The sequence below is a fragment of the Artemia franciscana genome, chromosome 1, assembly GCF_032884065.1.
Source record: "Artemia franciscana chromosome 1, ASM3288406v1, whole genome shotgun sequence".
Classification (NCBI taxonomy): Eukaryota; Metazoa; Arthropoda; class Branchiopoda; order Anostraca; family Artemiidae; genus Artemia; species Artemia franciscana.
In genome coordinates, this window is record NC_088863.1 from 57,996,010 (window position 1) to 58,014,821 (window position 18,812).

Genomic DNA, 18,812 nt, shown 5'->3' on the forward strand with positions numbered 1-18,812 from the left:
TGTGCCATCAAGTTTCATTTCCTAACCTAAACTCTTTCTGGGTAAAATTCTAGTTAATTGACTTCTTGCTATCTCAGAAAGGGTTTAGGTTAGGAAAATGAATATTTCAGGGATGAAACTATACCTTAATTACATTAATTCGCACTTCAGAGCGAATTAGTTGCGAGAACTGTGATGCTCCGTAGTTGATGATGGCGATAGATCTGGTCGCTGTGCCAAGGTCAAGCAACAAACCATAGGGACTAGAGAGTGCTGGAGGGATGCAATTTAAGCCCACTCGGTAACGGCGATCACATGGTAGGTATGGTTCAAGGACCATTCTCCAGTAATTTAGAGTTGGCACCACCACACAACAGCAACTTTGGATAGAGTGTGTGAGATGGTTGTGTATGATAATCCGCATCATCCTCCAAGCTAACCCTCTATTGTCTTCCACAACTGTTATGGTAGTGAGGGCTGGGAGGGGTTTTCCCACTGGAATCTCCATGGTTTGGCCTCCCATTCCTTTTCAAGCCTCTTTTTGAATTCCTTGGGTGAGGTTGCAGAGACTGTCTCTTGGCTTAGTTGGTTCCAATCATTCACCACTTGCTGGCAGAAAAACTCTAGTCGGACTTTGGCGTTAACATTGGATTTGAACAGCTTTTTGGAAAGTCCTCGTATTTGCTTTTGGTGGGGAGAGAAAGTGAACAGCTTCTGATCTGCTTGCTGGAGGTACCTGTAGGTGAGGAGCATGTTGCCACGCCTACGCTGAAAAACGAGTGTTGGGAGGTTAACAGATTGTAATCTTCTGCAGTAGGGCTGACTGTGTAAACCATTGATGCATTTGGTGGATCTCCTCTGGACACCTTCAACAAGCTGGATGTCTCTCTTGTAAAAAGGACCAGCAAGACATGTTCCAAAATCTAGGATTGGCCTGACCAGAGCTTTATATAGTTTCAGAAAAACTGTGGAGGATTGACTACTGACGGTTCTTTTCAAGAGTCCCAAATTTGCTTTCGAAACTGCTTGGGCGGTGTGCTTGTGGAATTTTAAGCTGTCATCCAACAGGACACCTAGGTCTCTACCACTACTAGAAGTAGGAATCAAGACTGTCGATGACGTTTTGCCATTGTACATAGTGTACTGGTGCTGCAGATTACCACAGCCAAAATGAAGAGTGATGCACTTTGAGATGTTGAAGGACAGAAGCCATTTATCTGCCCATGCTTGAATTTGGTTTGTAGGCTAATGTTGTCTGCAGTACCAAATAGCTTGGAGTTGTCAGCATAAAGAGTCAAATGGTTTTTTGTTTCAGCTACCAGGTCATTGATATAGATGAGGAATAAGGTGGGTCCAAGGACAGTTCCTTGAGGGACACTGCTCAGAACTTGGCAAGGTGTTGAATAGATCTTTTCTCTGTCTGTGGTAAAGAGCTGAACCTTTTGTGTTCTGCCACCAAGGAAGTCCATTAGCCAGTCAACTAGTTTTTTATTAATGCCCACAGCTGTAAGTTTGGAGTGCAAATGACTATGGGGGACTTTGTTGAAGGCTTTGGCAATGTCTAGTAGAATTAGGTTGACAGGAAATTATCAAGAAGCTGAGTAATTAGCTCATAAGTTTTGAGTAGGTTGGTTTTAACTGACTTCCTGGGAAGAAAACCATGTTGTTTGTCTGAGATAATGCTGTTGGAAACTAGGTGCTTGAGAAGTGCGTTGTTGACAATTCTCTCTAAATCCTTAGTGACAGCAGACATAAGGCTTATAGGCCTGTAGTTTTCAGCTTTAGACCAGTCACCCTTTTTATATATGGGTGTAACATAAGCAGTCTTCCATTGTGAGGGAACAACTCTGCAATTGAGAGAAAACTGAAATAGATGACACAAAGCAGGGGAAATCTTGGTGGCTGTTTCTTTGAGCAACCTCGGGTGGATTCCGTCAGGGCTGGCTAATTTGTTGGCATCAAGGTTTTTTAGCCTCTTTTCCACCATAGGTACAGCGATAACAACCGTACTCATGGGAGATGGTATGTCATATTTAGGAGGGAGTGGAGGCTCACTATCTGGTTCTGTTGTGAAGACAGAAGCGAACTGGTTGTTCAGTAAGTTTGCTAGTTTCTGGGTGTCAGTCACTTCTCCTCCATCATCAGTAGTGAGGCATTTAACACAGCGCCTAGCATGGTCTCTACTAGAGACATAATTCCAAAACTTTTTTGGGTTACTCTTGCATTCATTGGCAAGTCCAAGCTCAAAATTTTGGTACAGTTGTTTAATTAAGTTTTGTAGTCTGTTCCAAGCTTGAACGTACTTTTCATAGTGTCCAGGCTTATCTCTTTTTTTCCAGTGGTGCAATTTCTTTGTCTTTTAATGCTAGGGGTCATATACAGTAATGTCTTCAGTATGGGAACCAGCCTTTCTGTCATGTTTCTACTCTGAATCTTGGCAACAGCTATAGATTGAAGTATGTCCTGGGAAGGTATTTTGAAGCATCTACCTCCACTCCTTCTCCCTCTAGAGGGCCCTGACCTTTAAAAATATGTGTGATATAAAAGTAAAAACCTGCAAAATAGGATCTTCTGCTTAATTGAAGTACAACAAAATTGTTTTCAGCTTCATAACCTGGCTCAATTCCATTTTCTGAGGTTTTAAAGATATGTAAATACATTTCCTAAATTTTGAAAAAAAAAAAAACATTTATATGGCTCAAAATTCTACTCAAATAACAGGAATTGTTTTTTCAGAACTGTTGGCAGAGAAAAGCAACTAGTAACTGAAAATTAAGGTAAAATGTTGTTTTGTCAAAATTTCAATAGGTATAGACCTGTCATGTAGGCAAATTTCTTTCAAGGCAAATTTCAAAGAAGGAGTGGAGGTGGGTACTTTAAAATACCTTCCCAGGACACACTTTAGCCTATAGACCCATACCTGAAAGTTTCATTTTCCTAACCTAAACCCTTTCCAATATAGCAAGAAGTCAATTAACTAGAATTTTACCCTCTTTCTGAGATAGCAAAAAGTCAATTAACTAGAATTTTACCCCAATACCTATTCATTGATGAAATTATTGATAGACTAGTTTTCATAGGCTAATTAGTCTAACTTAAATGGCATCGTTTAGCAACTAAGATTAGCCTACTGGAAAAAATTGAAAATAGTCTGAATCAATATTCATGAATAAATCGAAGTAGTCTACATAGGTCTAGACTATTGTTTCGAGAACTCACCATTTTTTAGTTGCTAAATTTTTTTAACAGATTGAGTTCAATACCAAACTGGATCTGGATGCTGACTATCTATTGATTGATGCAACACAACTACAATCAGAAGAAAGAAAAATCAGCTGAGAATCTGCTTTTCAGTCCGCGTGGATTTCTTCTAGAAATTTCCAGCACCAATAAGTTATGTAAAAATATTCTTTCTATTCAGTTACATCATTTTCTTTTACCAGTTCTCATATTGGTTCTGTGCTTATAAGTTACCAGCTTAGGTTTGTAATTTTACACGTAGCCTAGGATATTAGTCGTATTTAAAATAATAGGCTATGGCAAATAAGCTGGGCTTGAGGTGAAGTTTGCTGGCTTACTTTTCAGAAAGTAATTTCTTAATCTGAATACTACAGGTAGCCTAGACTTGATCTCATGAGATTTTAGAATAATATTTTTCAGGGTCCTGTTCTCTTAATGAGCATGTAGGTTTGGCAAAGCTAGTGGAAGTCCACCCATTCCAAATCAGGGGCAGATGTAGAGCAAAATCTTGGGGGGGGGGGATGTAACAAGGGCGCCAATAGGTAAAATTTCGGTGGAGGGGGGTAATGTGATAAAGGTGCCAATAATTAACAAACTTATCCTAAAATAAGATAAAAACAAGGAATGAGGGTGCTGGATCCTCACCTGTCCCAAATCTGTTGCCCTTGCAGCCTGTGGCTGTACCTGATCTCATTAATAGAGGAGCTGGGTGCAACTGTCACTGCCAATTTTGCTAACAAATCACTGCAACATCTAGCTTTCTAAGGCCAGCATATGATAAAATTCTAGTTTAGTGACTTTTGGCTATCTTGGAAAGGGGTTTGGCTTGGAAAATGAAATTTTGGGTTTGGGTCTACAGGCTAAAGTATATCTTGGGAAGGTAATTTAAATTACCCACCTCCACTCCTTCTCCCTCTAGAGGGTCCTGAAATTTGCCTATATGACATCTAGCCTATATAGAATTCTTGCAGTGAAAATTCCCTAGCCTATAGACTAGGTGTAAAATAAGCAATAGGGCCAATACCTATTCATTGATGAAATTAATGATAGACTAGTTTTCATAGGCTATTTAGTCTAACTTGCCTTAGGCTATATGACATTGTTAATTGCTTCAGTCTTGGAATAAATGGAATTTGTCTAAGATGGTTTAAGAGCTAACTTTATGGTTGGTCCCTTAAAGTTGTTTTAAATGATGTATTCTTTTCATCTTTTCCTGCAAAGTGTGGTGTAGCCTACCTCAGGGCTCTGTGCTGGGCTCTTCACTTATTGAAATTTTGACAAAACAACATTTTATCTTAGTTCTGAGCCATATCAATGTTTTTTTTTTCTTCAGAATTTAGGAAATATATTTGCATATTTTTAAAACCTTATAAATTGGGATTGAGCAAAGTTGTGAAGCTGAAAACAATTTATTGTACTTCATTCAAGCAGAAGACCTATTTTGAAGGTTTCACTTTTATAACACATATACTTTTAAAGGTCAGGACCCTCTAGAGGGAGAGGGAGTAGAGGTAGGTACTTCAAAATACCTTCCTGGGACATACTTTAGCCTGTAGACCCATCCCTGAAAGTTTCATTTTCCTAACCTAAACCCTTTCCAAGATTCCAAGAAGTCACTAAACATGAATTTTACTTGTTCCCATTTCCCTTAAATCTCTCCTTAAAACATCCTCCTGCATGATTTTGGGATGACCTGCTTTTTGTTTTGCCCTAGAAGGTTGGCTGTTGAGGACAATCTGGCAATCTGTCATTCTCTATTTAAAGAACATTTTCTAACCCTTTCATCCCTCTCTCATAGCCTTAGAAAGATAGATTAAACCACACTAGGCTACTTGGTGCAATTTGAGATACAGTCAGTCAGTTGGGTATCCAAATTAATCCATAGGCTAGGCAACTTTCTAGAAACATCTAGTAATTCCCCTGCCTTTCAGAGCACTTATGCGTGACCTCTGCCATCCCTGTAAATTTCAATATTATTCTGATTTTGGTTTGCAGATAGGCTATCTTTCTATTCTTCCAAGATTTTCAACTGTGAAAAACACCCTCTGCTTTCACTAGACCTGCATCTTAACTGCATTCACCATCTCTTCTATTAATAGGCCTACTACCATGGTAAATGAAGCTGTCCACTTGAAACTTCTTGTTTCTTAACATTGCTTCTTCACCCTCACTCTTTACTAGTCTTAGTCTCTTTGGCATTTATTTTCAAACCTACTCTTGCAGTTGTAAACCACTTTGTTCATTTTTCTTGCATTTCCATCTAGGATGCTTAAATTATCAATATAATCTATGCCCAGGAGAGTTTTAACCACTTGCCAGCACTAAGGACAAATCTTGTGAATGCTGGTCACTGATCTTAATAGCTCAACTTTTTTGGTGCATCCATTTCATTCTATGTTCTCCCATTGCCTTTGTTGTGCTCTTTAGGATGAAGTCCATCAGTTTAGATTTTTTTTTTTTATAGATTCAATTTAGATTGCTTAGATTTTTTGGAAATAAGGAGAAATTTGCTCTTGCCAGTGTTATATTATAAGCCCCATAATTAAGCTAAAGAGATAGATCAGATGAGTCACCTTGAATAAAATTTAACTTTTTATTTTTATGTAGATCTATCAACTTTTCATTGTCTGCATGTAAAATAACAGTTCCACGTTGGTGGAACTCTGTTTCAACATAAAAACATCCACAAATACTCATGGAACTTGCTGGATGGTTGAATCCATAATCAGATAGACCATATTTTGATAAACAAAAAGTGGAAGTCAAGTCTCCAGGATTTTAGGGACCATGGAGGATTCAATTTTGCCTCAGGCCATGCCTTGATGATTGCAAAACTGTCCTTCAAGCTGAAATCCACACAGAAGTCAGAATCCAAAGAAAAGCCCACCTATGATTCAGAAAAACTCTCAAATGCAACAGTTTGTCATAACTTCAACATCCAGCTTACAAACAGGTTTGAGAGCTTGGCCCTAGATTTCAACAATGAGGGCACTGTAGAGTCATTCTGGAACACCCTAAAAGAAGCCTATAACCAGAGAGCACCAGAAATGCTTGGACACAAAAAAAAGACCCAAAGATACATGGTTATCCAATCAGACATGGATCCTTATTGAAGAGCATCAGAAATTAAAACAATGTCTTTTAAACAGTGGAGATAACTGTGACAAAGTCTTGAGAAATCATTTATGCTGACATCAAGACAAGCTAATGAAGAAGAGTGCAAGGGGAGATAAACAGGACTTCCTTGAAAAGAAGACAGCTACAGCAGAAGAAGCAGCCAAACTAGAAATCTAGAGCTGTTTACAAAATTACCAATGAAATCATCAGGAAACAACGTAACCTAAATGGCCCAGTTAAAGGTGAAAATGGCAAAATGGCTGCAGCCCCTGATGAAATCTCTGATGTTTGGGATGTACATTTTGAGAAAGTCCTCAACAGACCTAGCCCTCTGAACACAGCAGACATCCCTACAACCTCTTTCCTAGACCTTAAAACCAATACAGAAGAGCCATCAACCAAAGAAATAATCCAAGCTTCCCATAAGATGAAGAACAGTAGAGCACCAGGAATCAACAAGATATCAGCAGAATTGATTAAAACCTCTTTAGGTGCCTCTTTGCATTCACCTGGTATTCATGAATAGTCCCCGAGAATAGAGAAAAAGCAAACTCATCAAGCTTTTCTAGGAAGGAGGTGCATCAAACTGTGATAACTGGAGGGGAATCAGCCTCCTTTCTAGCCTGGGGAAACTATTCTCACAACAGTGCTAGATAAGCACTTGAGAGATGAACAGCATGGCTATCACCCATCTTGCTCATGCTCAGACCTTATACATGTCCTGTGCGTTTTGATTGAGGAAGCAACAAATGAAGGCAAAAGATTTATCTTGTCTTTGTGGATTTTGAAATAGTCTTTGACTCAATACACCAAGAGTTGCTGTGGAAAATCCTCCAACACTATAGTATTCCAGATAAACTGGTATCCCAGATCATTGCACTCTACAAAAACACAGAGTGCTGCATTCAGACCCATAAAGAAAATGCAAGGTATTTCAGCATCATTTCTGGGGTCAAGCAGGGATGTGTCCTCTCCCCTCTTCTTTTTGTCCTTGTTATTGATTATGTGCTCCAAGATTGCACAGGGCTTGGGATCCAAATATGCTATAATAAACGACTAGCAGATCTTGATTTTGCTGACAACATCACCCTGATTAAGGCAAACAAGGAAAGGCTCCAAGAGCTTCTTGATGTCATACAAGAGAAAGAAAGTCTTTTGGGACTGAAGATTAGTTTGGACAAGACAAAAAACATGGCAATGAGTGACTCACCACTTGGCATAAAGCACAGGGACAGTTTAATAGAGCAGGTAGTGGAATTCAGATAGGCCTACCTCAGAAGCACAGTTGAACAAATGGGATCAAGCAAAAAGGAGGTACAGTCTAAGATTGGACAAGCTAGTGGAGCTTTTAATTGACTAAAGCAGGCTGGGCAATCAGAAAAGTACTCCCTGAAACTGAAATTGAGGCTGTTCAACAGTAATGTCCTCTCTGCCCTCCTTTAGCTGTGAATGCTGGAAACTGAAACAACAGCAAGAAAAGAGGATTCTTGCTTTCAAGAACAACAGTCTTTGCAGAATACTGAATATTAACTGGAGGGACCATATACTAACAAGAAAGTTTGTTCTATCACAGATCAGGCCCTGGTATGTTGAGCACCTATTTAAAATGGGTATTGTTTATCAGGAAAGATCACTTTGAAAGATAGAAAACTTAAATTTATCCAGTCACAGAAAAACAGTCCTCATAGATTTTTAATCTAAGCATGGTCTTACGATCGTTTTGGAGTGGGGTTGGAGGGAAAATCTTCATTCAAAATTGAAATTAAATTTTAAGAAAAAATTATTACTACAGGCAGTATTATGACATCAATAGCAGGAACTAATAAATGATGCCATTTAAATATTCATTATGTCCTTTTTGTCCAGAGCCCCACGAAGATTATAATTAGCTTTTGCTAGTAGTAATACCATATATATATTTTTTAACTGGAGACCTCACCAATTATTCTGAAAAAATTGATGTATTTTGGACTTGAAGCTTATTGAGCATAAATGGTTCAGTAGAAGCTTAATATGCTGAGGCTCTCATAAATAATAAACACCAAGTGGTGCTTGCCATGCGTGGCGGAACTGTGCCAAGGATTTTGGAGACTGTCCTGCCAACAGTGGCGAAACTATGCAGCACACATGGCGTTCCAAGATATATACCAGGTGATGGGAAGTCAGAGTCTTACACACTTTTTCATAATTTTAAGTGCATTGCTCTATAGTTATTTGATGACACAGTTTTCACCAGATACCCAAAGTTTTACCACTTATTGATCCCCATTTGAATTACCATGGCAATGTTAAAACAATGAATGGATTTGAATAGATCTTGGTTTTAATTAGACAGTTGTGGTAATTATACAAGTTGTCTGTTTAAAATTTGTTTAAAATTCTTGATGTTCATTTTTCAAAAATCATTCAACAAAACAAAAAATTTCTGGTAAATAGTTATTAAGAAGCTTTGTCTCTATGTAAAGTACTTTCAATTTTTCAGATTTTAAATAAGATGCATTGTTTGTCTAGTATTCTTCGCCAAACTGTTTCAAAGTCCTCCCATTCAATATCTAGATACTATGCCAAAGATGTCAGGTTTGGTGGAGAGGTCAGAGCTGCTATGCTTCAAGGTGTTGATGTTCTAGCTGATGCAGTAGCAGTAACCATGGGGCCGAAGGTAAGGCCAGAAACAAATAACTGTTGTCATTTATTTTTGCAATGGCTTATTTGTATGAGTTTCTTTTCTTTTTTTTTCTTTTTTTTAACGACTTCAAATTAAAAGAATCAATGGAATTATTTTCAAATTGAAATTTAAAGGGAGCATTAGATTAAAAAAATCGTGAATTACTGGGATTTGCTTTTGTACACAATATACCACACCCAAGGTGTATAAGTCTTCCCCAAAACTCAAGTGACATCCAAATTCTACAAGGAAATCTTGGAGAACACTTACAGCAGAGAGATTAGGATGAAAATTGGTGGGAGGAATGAAAACATGTTTAAGATACGTGACTGACATGACTGACACGTGACTGGATCCGCTCTCTTTGGTGGAGTTGGGGGGGGGGCTATTCGGAAAAATTAGAAAAAATGAGGTATTTTTAATTTACGAATGGGTAATCAGATCCTAGTGAAAATTAATATTTAGAAGGATCTTGTGCTTTAGAGCTCTTATTTTAAATCCCGACTAGATCTGGTGATATTGGAGGGGAAACCGGAATTCTTGGAAAACGTGAAAATTGAAGTATCCTTATCTTACGAATGGGTGATTGGATCTTAATGAAACTTGATATATAGAAGGATTTTATGTCTCAGATGCTCCATTTTCAATTCGAATTTCATCCAGGGACATAAGAGGTCGGAGGGGGAAAACAGAAATCTTGGGAAACACTTAGAGTGGTAAGATCAGGATGAAACTTGATGTGAAGAATAAGCATAAGTTATAGATACGTGATTGACATAATTGGAACGGATCTTTTCACCTTGGAGGAGCTGGGGGGTGTTGATTTGGAAAAATTAAAAAATTGAGGAATTTTTAACTTAAGAACAGGCGACCGGATCTTAATGAAATTTGATAATTAGAAGGAACTCATGTCTCAGAGCTCTTTTTTCAAATCCAGACCAGAACTGTTGACATTGGGGGGAGTTGGAGGGGGAAACCGGAAATCTTGGAAAACGTTTAGAGTAGAGAAATCGGGATGAAACTTGGTGGGTAGAATAAGCAAATGTCTTAGATACGTGATTGACGTTTCTGTACTGGATCTGCTCTCTTTGGGGGAGTTAGGGGGTGGGGTTCAGTGCTTTGGCGAGTTTGGTGCTTCTGGACGTGCTAGGACGATGGAGATTGGTAGACGTGTCTGGGTGCTGCACAAAATGACTTGATAAAGTCATTTTCTTCGATTAGACCATCTGGGGGACAGAAGGGAGAGGAAAAAGTAGAAAAAACTAGGTATTTATAACTTACGAGTGGGTGATCAGATCTTAATGAATTTTGGTATTTAGAAGGACCTCGTGACTCAGGGCTCTTATTTTAAATCCTGACCGGCATTAAGCCTCTGATTTTCCTTTTAAAGCAATCTATTGATTCTTAGAATTTTGCTAGAGCTCTTACCATATGAGCTCTTGGCTTGTCCAGCCTCGTCAAAAGTGCCATATGAGCTCTTAGCTATTGTTAAGATAGCTTCCTTTAAGTCTTTGAGGTTACTTTAACAAGGGCTCTCAACCTTTAATATACAATTAAAACGGTTATTTCTTTTAAGGGACGTAATGTTATCATCGAACAGTCTTGGGGTAGTCCTAAAATCACAAAAGATGGCGTAACAGTAGCCAAAGCTATTGAATTAAAGGACAAATTTCAAAACATTGGTGCTAAATTAGTCCAAGACGTTGCCAACAACACTAATGAAGAGGCTGGTGATGGAACCACTGCAGCTACAGTTTTAGCCAGGGCAATTGCCAAGGAAGGCTTTGAAAAAATTAGCAAGGGTGCCAATCCTGTTGAGATTAGGAAAGGTAAGAAATTCTTTTTTTTATATAATTTGGGTTGCAAGTGGACGATTTTGCGAAAGTAATCATTTTGTTACTGAATACTAAAACAAAGACTGAAACAAATTTCACTGAAACCTTTTAGACACAAAAATCATCAGATGATTGCTGCATTATGATAAAATTGCTGAATCTCAAAGAAATGCCTTGTGGTTTGAAAATTATTTCGCAAAATTCCACGTTTTCAGCTGTAATTACCTAATTGTTTCTTCAGTTTATAGAAACGGGGAACCTTAAAAAAGGCTTTATATGTTTGTATACTGATGACGAATCTTTAAATAGAGAATTTTTATAGAAGAATAATTGACCTTAGAAAATCAAAGTTATCTTATTTATCTAGTGAGAAGTATGGTTGATTTATATTATTGATAGCTCATACCAAGTACATATGTTTTCAGTTCATTAAATCCTATTGTTAATTTAGCACCCTGTCATGCCAAGAAAACTTCAATTTCACTGCTTCCCTGAAGAAAGTTCATCACTAAATGTATATTTGTACAATGGCTGACGTAAAAATCTGTTCTAGTAAGCAAAAAAATTTTTTACTTATTGGCGAAACTTTGAAAATATAGGGTTTCAGGGGAATAGCTAAGTCTGTGGTAGATCCCTTTTCCCTCTTTAGTGATTACCAAAGAAGAGGGAAAGCCCAGAATCTATATTTAATTGACATTGACATGGTGCTCTCTAGTATTGTACTTATTTCTATTTGTCATGTTTAAAGTCTTCGTGAATGCTGCTCAATTTTCCGAAAATTTATCGGGCATGTAGGACGGATGAGCGTGCAAAGGCCTTTCAATTAATTTTTTCCTAGCACAAGTTCTTCTAAATGATGAGTCTGATCTATGCCTAACTTATTACCTTAAAAATGTTGGTGAATATTAAGAAAGAGGAACTTTAGTAAAGTTAATATTTCTAATCTCATAACTAAGTTGTCTGGAATCGATTGGAATTATATTCTGGAATTGAAGTGCCTTAAAGCGTCTACAGTGATGTCCTCGAAAAATTTCCAAAATATTTTAAATGAAGAATGTCCATTCATGTCCCAGAAGTATAATACGCTGGAAGTAAAAACGAGCAAAACTCCCATTTTTATTCGATTTGTATTTCGTCTATAATTGTTACATCTGTAGATGTAACGTTGTCACTTGCTGCCATTAGATCTCGGCTCTGAACGTTGCTCATGCAATGCTTCGGCAACTAAAAAATTATTTTTTTATGAAAGATGTGTATGGATGTGTATTGGCGGTAGTTTGGAGTGACATGTCAATGTTGTTTCTTTTTAATGTACTTTAGGCATGAGCAATTCTTTTTTCAGTGATAAGGTGAATTGTTTTTTTTTTTTTTTTTTTTTTTTTTTGTTCTTGCTCAGTATTATACGAGCTCTGCTCCTTGCCAACGAAAAAATGTAAAATTTCTTGGCTTATTGTTATTCCTGATAAAAAACCATGAACCTTGAACGGAGGAAAGAAAACATGCAATATTCTCAAACTTTCAAGGATACTCTGTAATCATTTTTTTATCCCCAGCGCAGCAATACATTAATGCAATACGGAAGTTGCAAACAGTTTTCTAATAAGAATAAAATACTGCCTTGCCCATAACTTTAAACTCAATATTTTTTTTTGGGAGGGGGGGGGTTGATATCCATCAAAAGGGATGGTGTTCGCTTCAAAATTAAAACTAAAATTTTAAGAATCTGGATTAACATGCTTTGTTTTATGGTAATTTGTCTCACCATTGTTAGCTTTTGCACAAAATATTATGTATTTAATTTACTGATGCAAAGCCAGGGACCAACTGGTTTTCTCACTATGAGATTTTTCTTATAATAATAAAATATAATTATGGACGAAATGCAGATATATCCATGGCTGAAACTGGAAATAGTTGCCAAAGTAAAAAAAAACTAATTGTACATGCGATTTAACAGAAATGAGTTTTATTTGGAGAGCTTTTTTTCCCCAAAATTTTCTTATCAACCTCTATCAAATAATATAAAAATAATACGCCTTACTTGTAATGACACATCAACCAGTCCCTTAAAAAAACAATGGTCTTTCATTGGTTTTTGCATATCCAGCTACATTAGCAAGTCAATTGGATTATGAATTATAATTTAGTTTATAATCTTACATGATACACCTGCAAAAAAGAGGAATAATACTGCTGAAAACAATTCATAGTGGCCCAAAGTTGCACCGGGCCAACATGCGGAAGCTGAAAATCGATTTTTTGTTGTTGGTATATTTACATCAAAGGTCGATATGAAAGGCCTACCCTGTCCATACGAAAGGCCTTGCGGCTGACAGTTTTGAACCCCAGTCAACATAATTTTCTCGTGTGGTAACCTGGAGTGCTGGGATCCCTTCTCTGAAAAATTAACTCGAAGAATCACCTTTTGCTTTGGAATATATAGTGTGAAATTATTCTTATGCACCTCCCCTTCAATTCTTCCATATTAAAGTTTTCCCAGTCGCTCTAAGAAATGGAAGGGATTGTAAATAAAAATAATCCTTCTAACACCTTTCCTGGGTTGTTTTATGCTTTTCTAATGCTTCAGTTCGAATTTGGTTAATCAACTCTTAGCAAGCATTTCTTTCTAACTCCTTATCTCTTTTATATGTATATAAAAGGCCAGTTCATGCGTTTGGAATAGCTCTCTTCACTTTGGCTCATTTTATGGCCTTTTTTGCTGAACTTTTTGTTAGCTAAAGCCAGGTAAAAGCCGTTCCTTATTCTGACATCTAACTGAAATGTATAAATGACTAGTTTAGAACATAACAGCTCTGGTAGAAGTGCAATAAGTTATTAATTCGTTTTTCTCTTCATAGGAGTTATGATGGCAGTAGAAACAGTTGTGAACCACTTAAAAACGATGTCAAGGACAGTATCAACTCCCGAAGAAATTGCTCAGGTCGCAACTATATCCGCTAATGGTGATACTAGTGTTGGCCAACTGATCTCTGATGCAATGAAAAAAGTAGGAAAAGATGGTGTTATCACAGTTAAAGATGGCAAGACCCTAGTTGACGAATTAGAAGTCATCGAGGGAATGAAATTTGATCGAGGATATATTTCACCATACTTTATCAACACAACCAAAGGCATGTATTGTTGCTTTTATTTTCCTTCTTTTTTATTCTTCTGTTTTTTTTTCTTTTTTTGCTCGCAACAAGGTTTTTAACAGTACATCAGCTGCTTTCTATTTCTATGAAAACTGTAGCTTTTATTCTTGCTGTAATCGAAATTCTTTTGTTAAATGCAAAATGTAATGATGTGCCTGTTCGTTTTTTGTCAGTTTTTTTATTATTAATATTATTATTCTAATGTACAAGATAAACACCTTACAATTTTTTATTGAATGCTTATTTCTGATCCAACTAATGAGAATTAGCCTGGATGGGTTTGCTTTGCAAAATTTTCGCCTAAGTGAAACTCAATTTCGTTTAAAATGATTAAAAATTTATATATGTACCTTCATACAATTTTTGAGGACTAGGTTAGTGTAATATTTTATCGATTAAGGTCAAGGCATTTATATATATATATATATATATATATATATATATATATATATATATATATATATATATATATATATATATATATATATGTATGTATATATATATATATATATATATATATATATATATATATATATATATATATATATATATATATATATATATATATATATATATATGTATATATATATATATATATATATATATATATATATATATATATATATATATATATCAAAATGTATATTTATGTAAAATATCTCGATTTAGGGTGATCTAAAGTCTCCTCTTATAAACATCCAACGCCTCTTCGACTCCCTTTTATAACCATTACGAGATCCAATGTTTAGTATCCATTGCTGACTCCCTAAAAGAAATAATCTTTTCAGGAGCTAAGGTTGAATATCAAGACGCCCTAATTTTATTCAGTGAGAAAAAGATCTCATCTATCCAGTCAATTATCCCAGCTTTGGAATTGGCCAATTCTCATAGGAAACCTCTTGTAATCATTGCAGAAGATGTGGACGGAGAAGCCCTTACAACGCTTGTTGTTAATAGGTAAATAATGATTTGAAACGTTTTTGAATTCGCATGTGGATCTAAATGTTAAAAGCTATGGATTTTTGAATGGACTTGGGCGAAAATTCAAGCGCTCTAATGCGGACTTGATGAGGTGTAAAATCTTCTCTTATTACAGTTTTGCTGAACAAAACTAGAAAAATTCAACAAGTTTATCTCAATTGATTAAAATTCGTGTTTGCAATAAAATCCAGAAGATTATTCTGTCCTAAAAAAAAATGTATTTTAAAACAGTCTGAAAAGGGCTGGATAGTTAATTATATTGCTCGGAAAAATGGAATTTATGTTTTATACTTTGTGTTAATGATTTAACTAGGTAAGATCAATGATTTTTTTTGGTCTGAAACGAACTTGGAGTTCAATCTCTTGTCAGTTTCTAATTTGGCTCAAAAATATACTTATAATTCTGTTTGATCTCCTATCTTTTGAAAGACGTAAATTTTTTTTACTTATCCTTAGGATAAAACTCTGCTCGTTAGATCTTTTTCACGACTGTTTTCTAATGACATACTAGTGTAATGACTTTGTCATTTACTGTCATGAAAGAGATAATTTTTGTTAGTTTTCTGAGCATCTTTATCATCCAAGGGTAAGCTAGAATTGTAAGCAATTTAATGTTTTTAGAGACCTTTGCTTCCATTTTTCGTTTCAGAAACCTCCTTGTCTAATAAATTCTTTTTTGGTGTGTGTTTAGTCAGTTTTGTCAGATCTTCTTACTTTAATATGCAGAGATATCAAATTTTCGCAAACTTCCTTTAGTGGTAACGTTGATAGTGTATTTTGAATTTGAAAGATTTGCTTTTTTTTTTCTTTGCTTCTCTGTGAATTGGGCTTGCTTTGGTTCGATTAACTTTCTGTCCAGTTCGGTACTATAGTATTGTGGTGCTTGCTGACATTATTTCTAGTTAAGTTTTTCGGCTTTTTGTTCATGCAGGTTTATGTAGAGTGGGAATTGTCAGATTTTTTATGGCACTTGGTATCTACCAAGTGACATATAGCGATCGCAAATTCTGTCGGTCTGTCTGTCCCGGTTTTGCTATTAAGCTAGGACGATGAAATTTGGCAGGCCTACCAGGAACCAGACCAGATGTCTCAGACCAGTCTCAGAGCTCTTATTTTAAGTCCCGGCCGGCTCTTATTTTAAATCCCAACCGGATTCGGTGACATTGCGGGGAGTTGGGGGGGGGGGGGGGCTAAAATTTTTGGAAAACGCTTAGAGTGGAGGGATCGGGATGAAACTTGGTGGGAAAAATCATTACAAGTCTTAGATACGTGACTGACATAACCGGAACGGATCCACTCTCTGTGGGGGAGTTGGAGGGGGGAGGGGTAAATCTGAAAAATTAGAAAAAATGAGGTATTTTTAACTTATGAAGGAGTGATCGGATCTTAATGAAATGTGATGTTTGGAAGGATATCGTGTCTCAGAGCTCTTTTTGAAAATCCCGACCGGATCCGGTGACATTGGAGGGAGCTGGGGGGGGGGCGGAACCTAAAATTAAAAAAAAACGCTTAGAGTAGAGGGATCGGGATGAAACTTGGCGGGAAAAATCAGTACAAGTCCTAGATACGTGATTGACATAACCGGAACAGATCCGCTCTCTACGGGGGAGTTGCGGGGGGGGGGGGAATGGTTAATTCTTAAAAAATTAGAAAAAATGAGGTATTTTTAACTTACGAAGGAGTAATCGGATCTTAAGGAAATTTCATATTTAGAAGGACCTCGTAACTCAAATCTCTTGTTTTAAGTTCCTGGCCGGATCCAGTGTCATTGGGGGGGGGGGGGGACCGGAAATCTTGGAAAACGCTTAAAGCGGAGAGATCAGGATGAAACTTGGCGGGAAGAATAAGCACAAGTCCGAGATATGTGACGGAAATAACCGGACTGGATCCGCTCTCTTTGGTGGAGTTGGGGGGGGAGTAACTCGGAAAAATGAGGTATTTGTAACTTACGAACGGGTGATCAGATCTTAATGAAATTTGGTCTTTAGAAGGATCTTGTGCTTTAGAACTCTCACTTTAAATCCTGACCAGATCTGGTGACATTGGGGGGAGCTGGAGGGGGAAACCGGAAATCTTGGAAAACGCCTAGAATGGAGAGATCAGGATGAAACTTAATGGGAAGAATAAGCACAAGTTATAGATACGTGATTGACACAATTGGAACGGATCCGTTTTCTATGGGGGAGCTGTGGGTTGTTAATTTGGAAAAATTAGAAAAATTGAGGTATTTTAACTTAAGAATGGGTGACCGGATCTTAATGAAATTTGATATTTAGAAGGAACTCATGTCTCAGAGCTCTTATTTCAAATCCTGACCAGATCCGTTGACATTGGAGAGAGTTGGGGGGGGGGACGGAAATCTTGGAAAACGCCTATAAATGTCGTAGATACGTGATTGACGTAACTGGACTGGATCCACTCTCTTTGGGGGATTTAGGGGGTGGGTTTCAGTGCTTTTGCGAGTTTGGTGCTTCTGGACGTGCTATGACGATGAAAATTCGTAGGTGCGTCAGGGAGTTGTACAAAATGACTTGGCAAAGTCGTTTTCCCCGATTTGACCAACTGTGGGGCTGAAGGGAGAGGAAAAATTAAAAAAAATTGTGGTATTTTTAACTTACGAGTGGGTGATCGGATCTTAATGAATTTTGATATTTAGAAGGACATCGTGACTCAGAGTTCTTATTTTAGATCCCGACCGGCATTTAGCATCTGATTTTCCTTTTAAAGTAATCTATTGATTCTTAGAATTTTGCCAGAGCTCATACCATATGAGCTCTTGGCTCTTCCGACGTCGTCACAAGTGCTCTACCTCTTAGCTCTTGTTTTTTACTGGAACACCAGAAAATCAAATTGTTTCCTGACTTCAAGTGGTAACGCTGATGTTTCAGTAAATTTATGCTGCTGTTTTTCCTTTGATCTTACTGTGAATTGGTAACATTCCGGTTCCGTTCATCGGGCGTTCTATAATCGGTATGAGGCTTTGCTACCTAAGAAGTTTGGTGCCTGTTGAATTGTTACTTTGTAGTTAGGCTAACTTATTTGGTTTATGTTTTATTTGGAACCACGGATTTTTGACTTACTAAACAATTATTTTAGGCACTATACAGTTCAGTTTAACCGACATATAGAAATGGGTCAGTTTTTAGTAAAATGAAGCTTCGGAAATGCTTAACGTGTGTGGTTTGACAGTAGTAAAAGCCGTGCATTTGTCTACTATTCAGAAACGGTTTGATCAGTTATTCTAATTTTCTAAATACAGTCCTCCACTTAAAATCTCCTGTATGGAAGAAATTGCTGATTTCTACTGTCGTTTTTTTCTTGTTTAAACGAGTTTAGGTTTGTTTAATTTATCATTTAGACTCAAAATTGGTCTTCAAGTTGTTGCAGTTAAAGCTCCTGGATTTGGTGATAATCGCAAAGCAACATTGCAAGATATGGCCATGGCTACGGGTGGCATTGTATTTGGTGATGAAGCTAATATGCTCAAGCTTGAAGATGTTCAGATCCAAGATCTCGGAGAAGTTGGCGAAGTCACTATCACAAAAGATGACAGCATGCTGCTAAAAGTTAGAATTCTTAAGTTTACACCATCAAAAATTGCTAATAGTGGAGTAAAAATACGGTTTGACCTCGTGGAAATTGCAACAAAATTGTTTTTTCTACAACAAAATGTTCACAAAAATCAGCTGAATTACACAAAAAAAAAATCATCAAAATACCTCTTGCACAAGTGTCCCTTGAAGGAAAAAATTGATTTTTGTGTTTATCAATGTTTTGGAGCTAAAATTCTCGTTTCCTATCCAATTAAGCATAACCAATCCTAATACAACGCAAGACATAGTC

At 36.9% G+C, this 18,812-nt stretch overlaps 2 protein-coding genes across 2 annotated transcripts in view; one reads left to right on the forward strand and one right to left on the reverse strand.

Moving 5' to 3' along the window:
* Window positions 1-3,349, reverse strand: part of LOC136031857 (10 kDa heat shock protein, mitochondrial-like) — a 29,662-nt gene extending 26,313 nt beyond the window's left edge. The window contains exon 1 of the mRNA XM_065711731.1: window positions 3,199-3,349. Coding sequence (XP_065567803.1) covers window positions 3,199-3,201 — 3 coding nt within the window. The 5' untranslated portion in view covers window positions 3,202-3,349. The remainder of the gene's footprint in view (window positions 1-3,198) is intronic.
* Window positions 3,350-3,358: 9 nt separating this feature from the next.
* LOC136031851 (heat shock protein 60A-like) overlaps window positions 3,359-18,812 on the forward strand; it is a 32,484-nt gene continuing 17,030 nt past the window's right edge. The window contains 6 exon segments of the mRNA XM_065711716.1: window positions 3,359-3,377; window positions 8,819-8,995; window positions 10,578-10,830; window positions 13,695-13,967; window positions 14,777-14,945; window positions 18,328-18,535. Coding sequence (XP_065567788.1) covers window positions 8,831-8,995; window positions 10,578-10,830; window positions 13,695-13,967; window positions 14,777-14,945; window positions 18,328-18,535 — 1,068 coding nt within the window. The 5' untranslated portion in view covers window positions 3,359-3,377; window positions 8,819-8,830.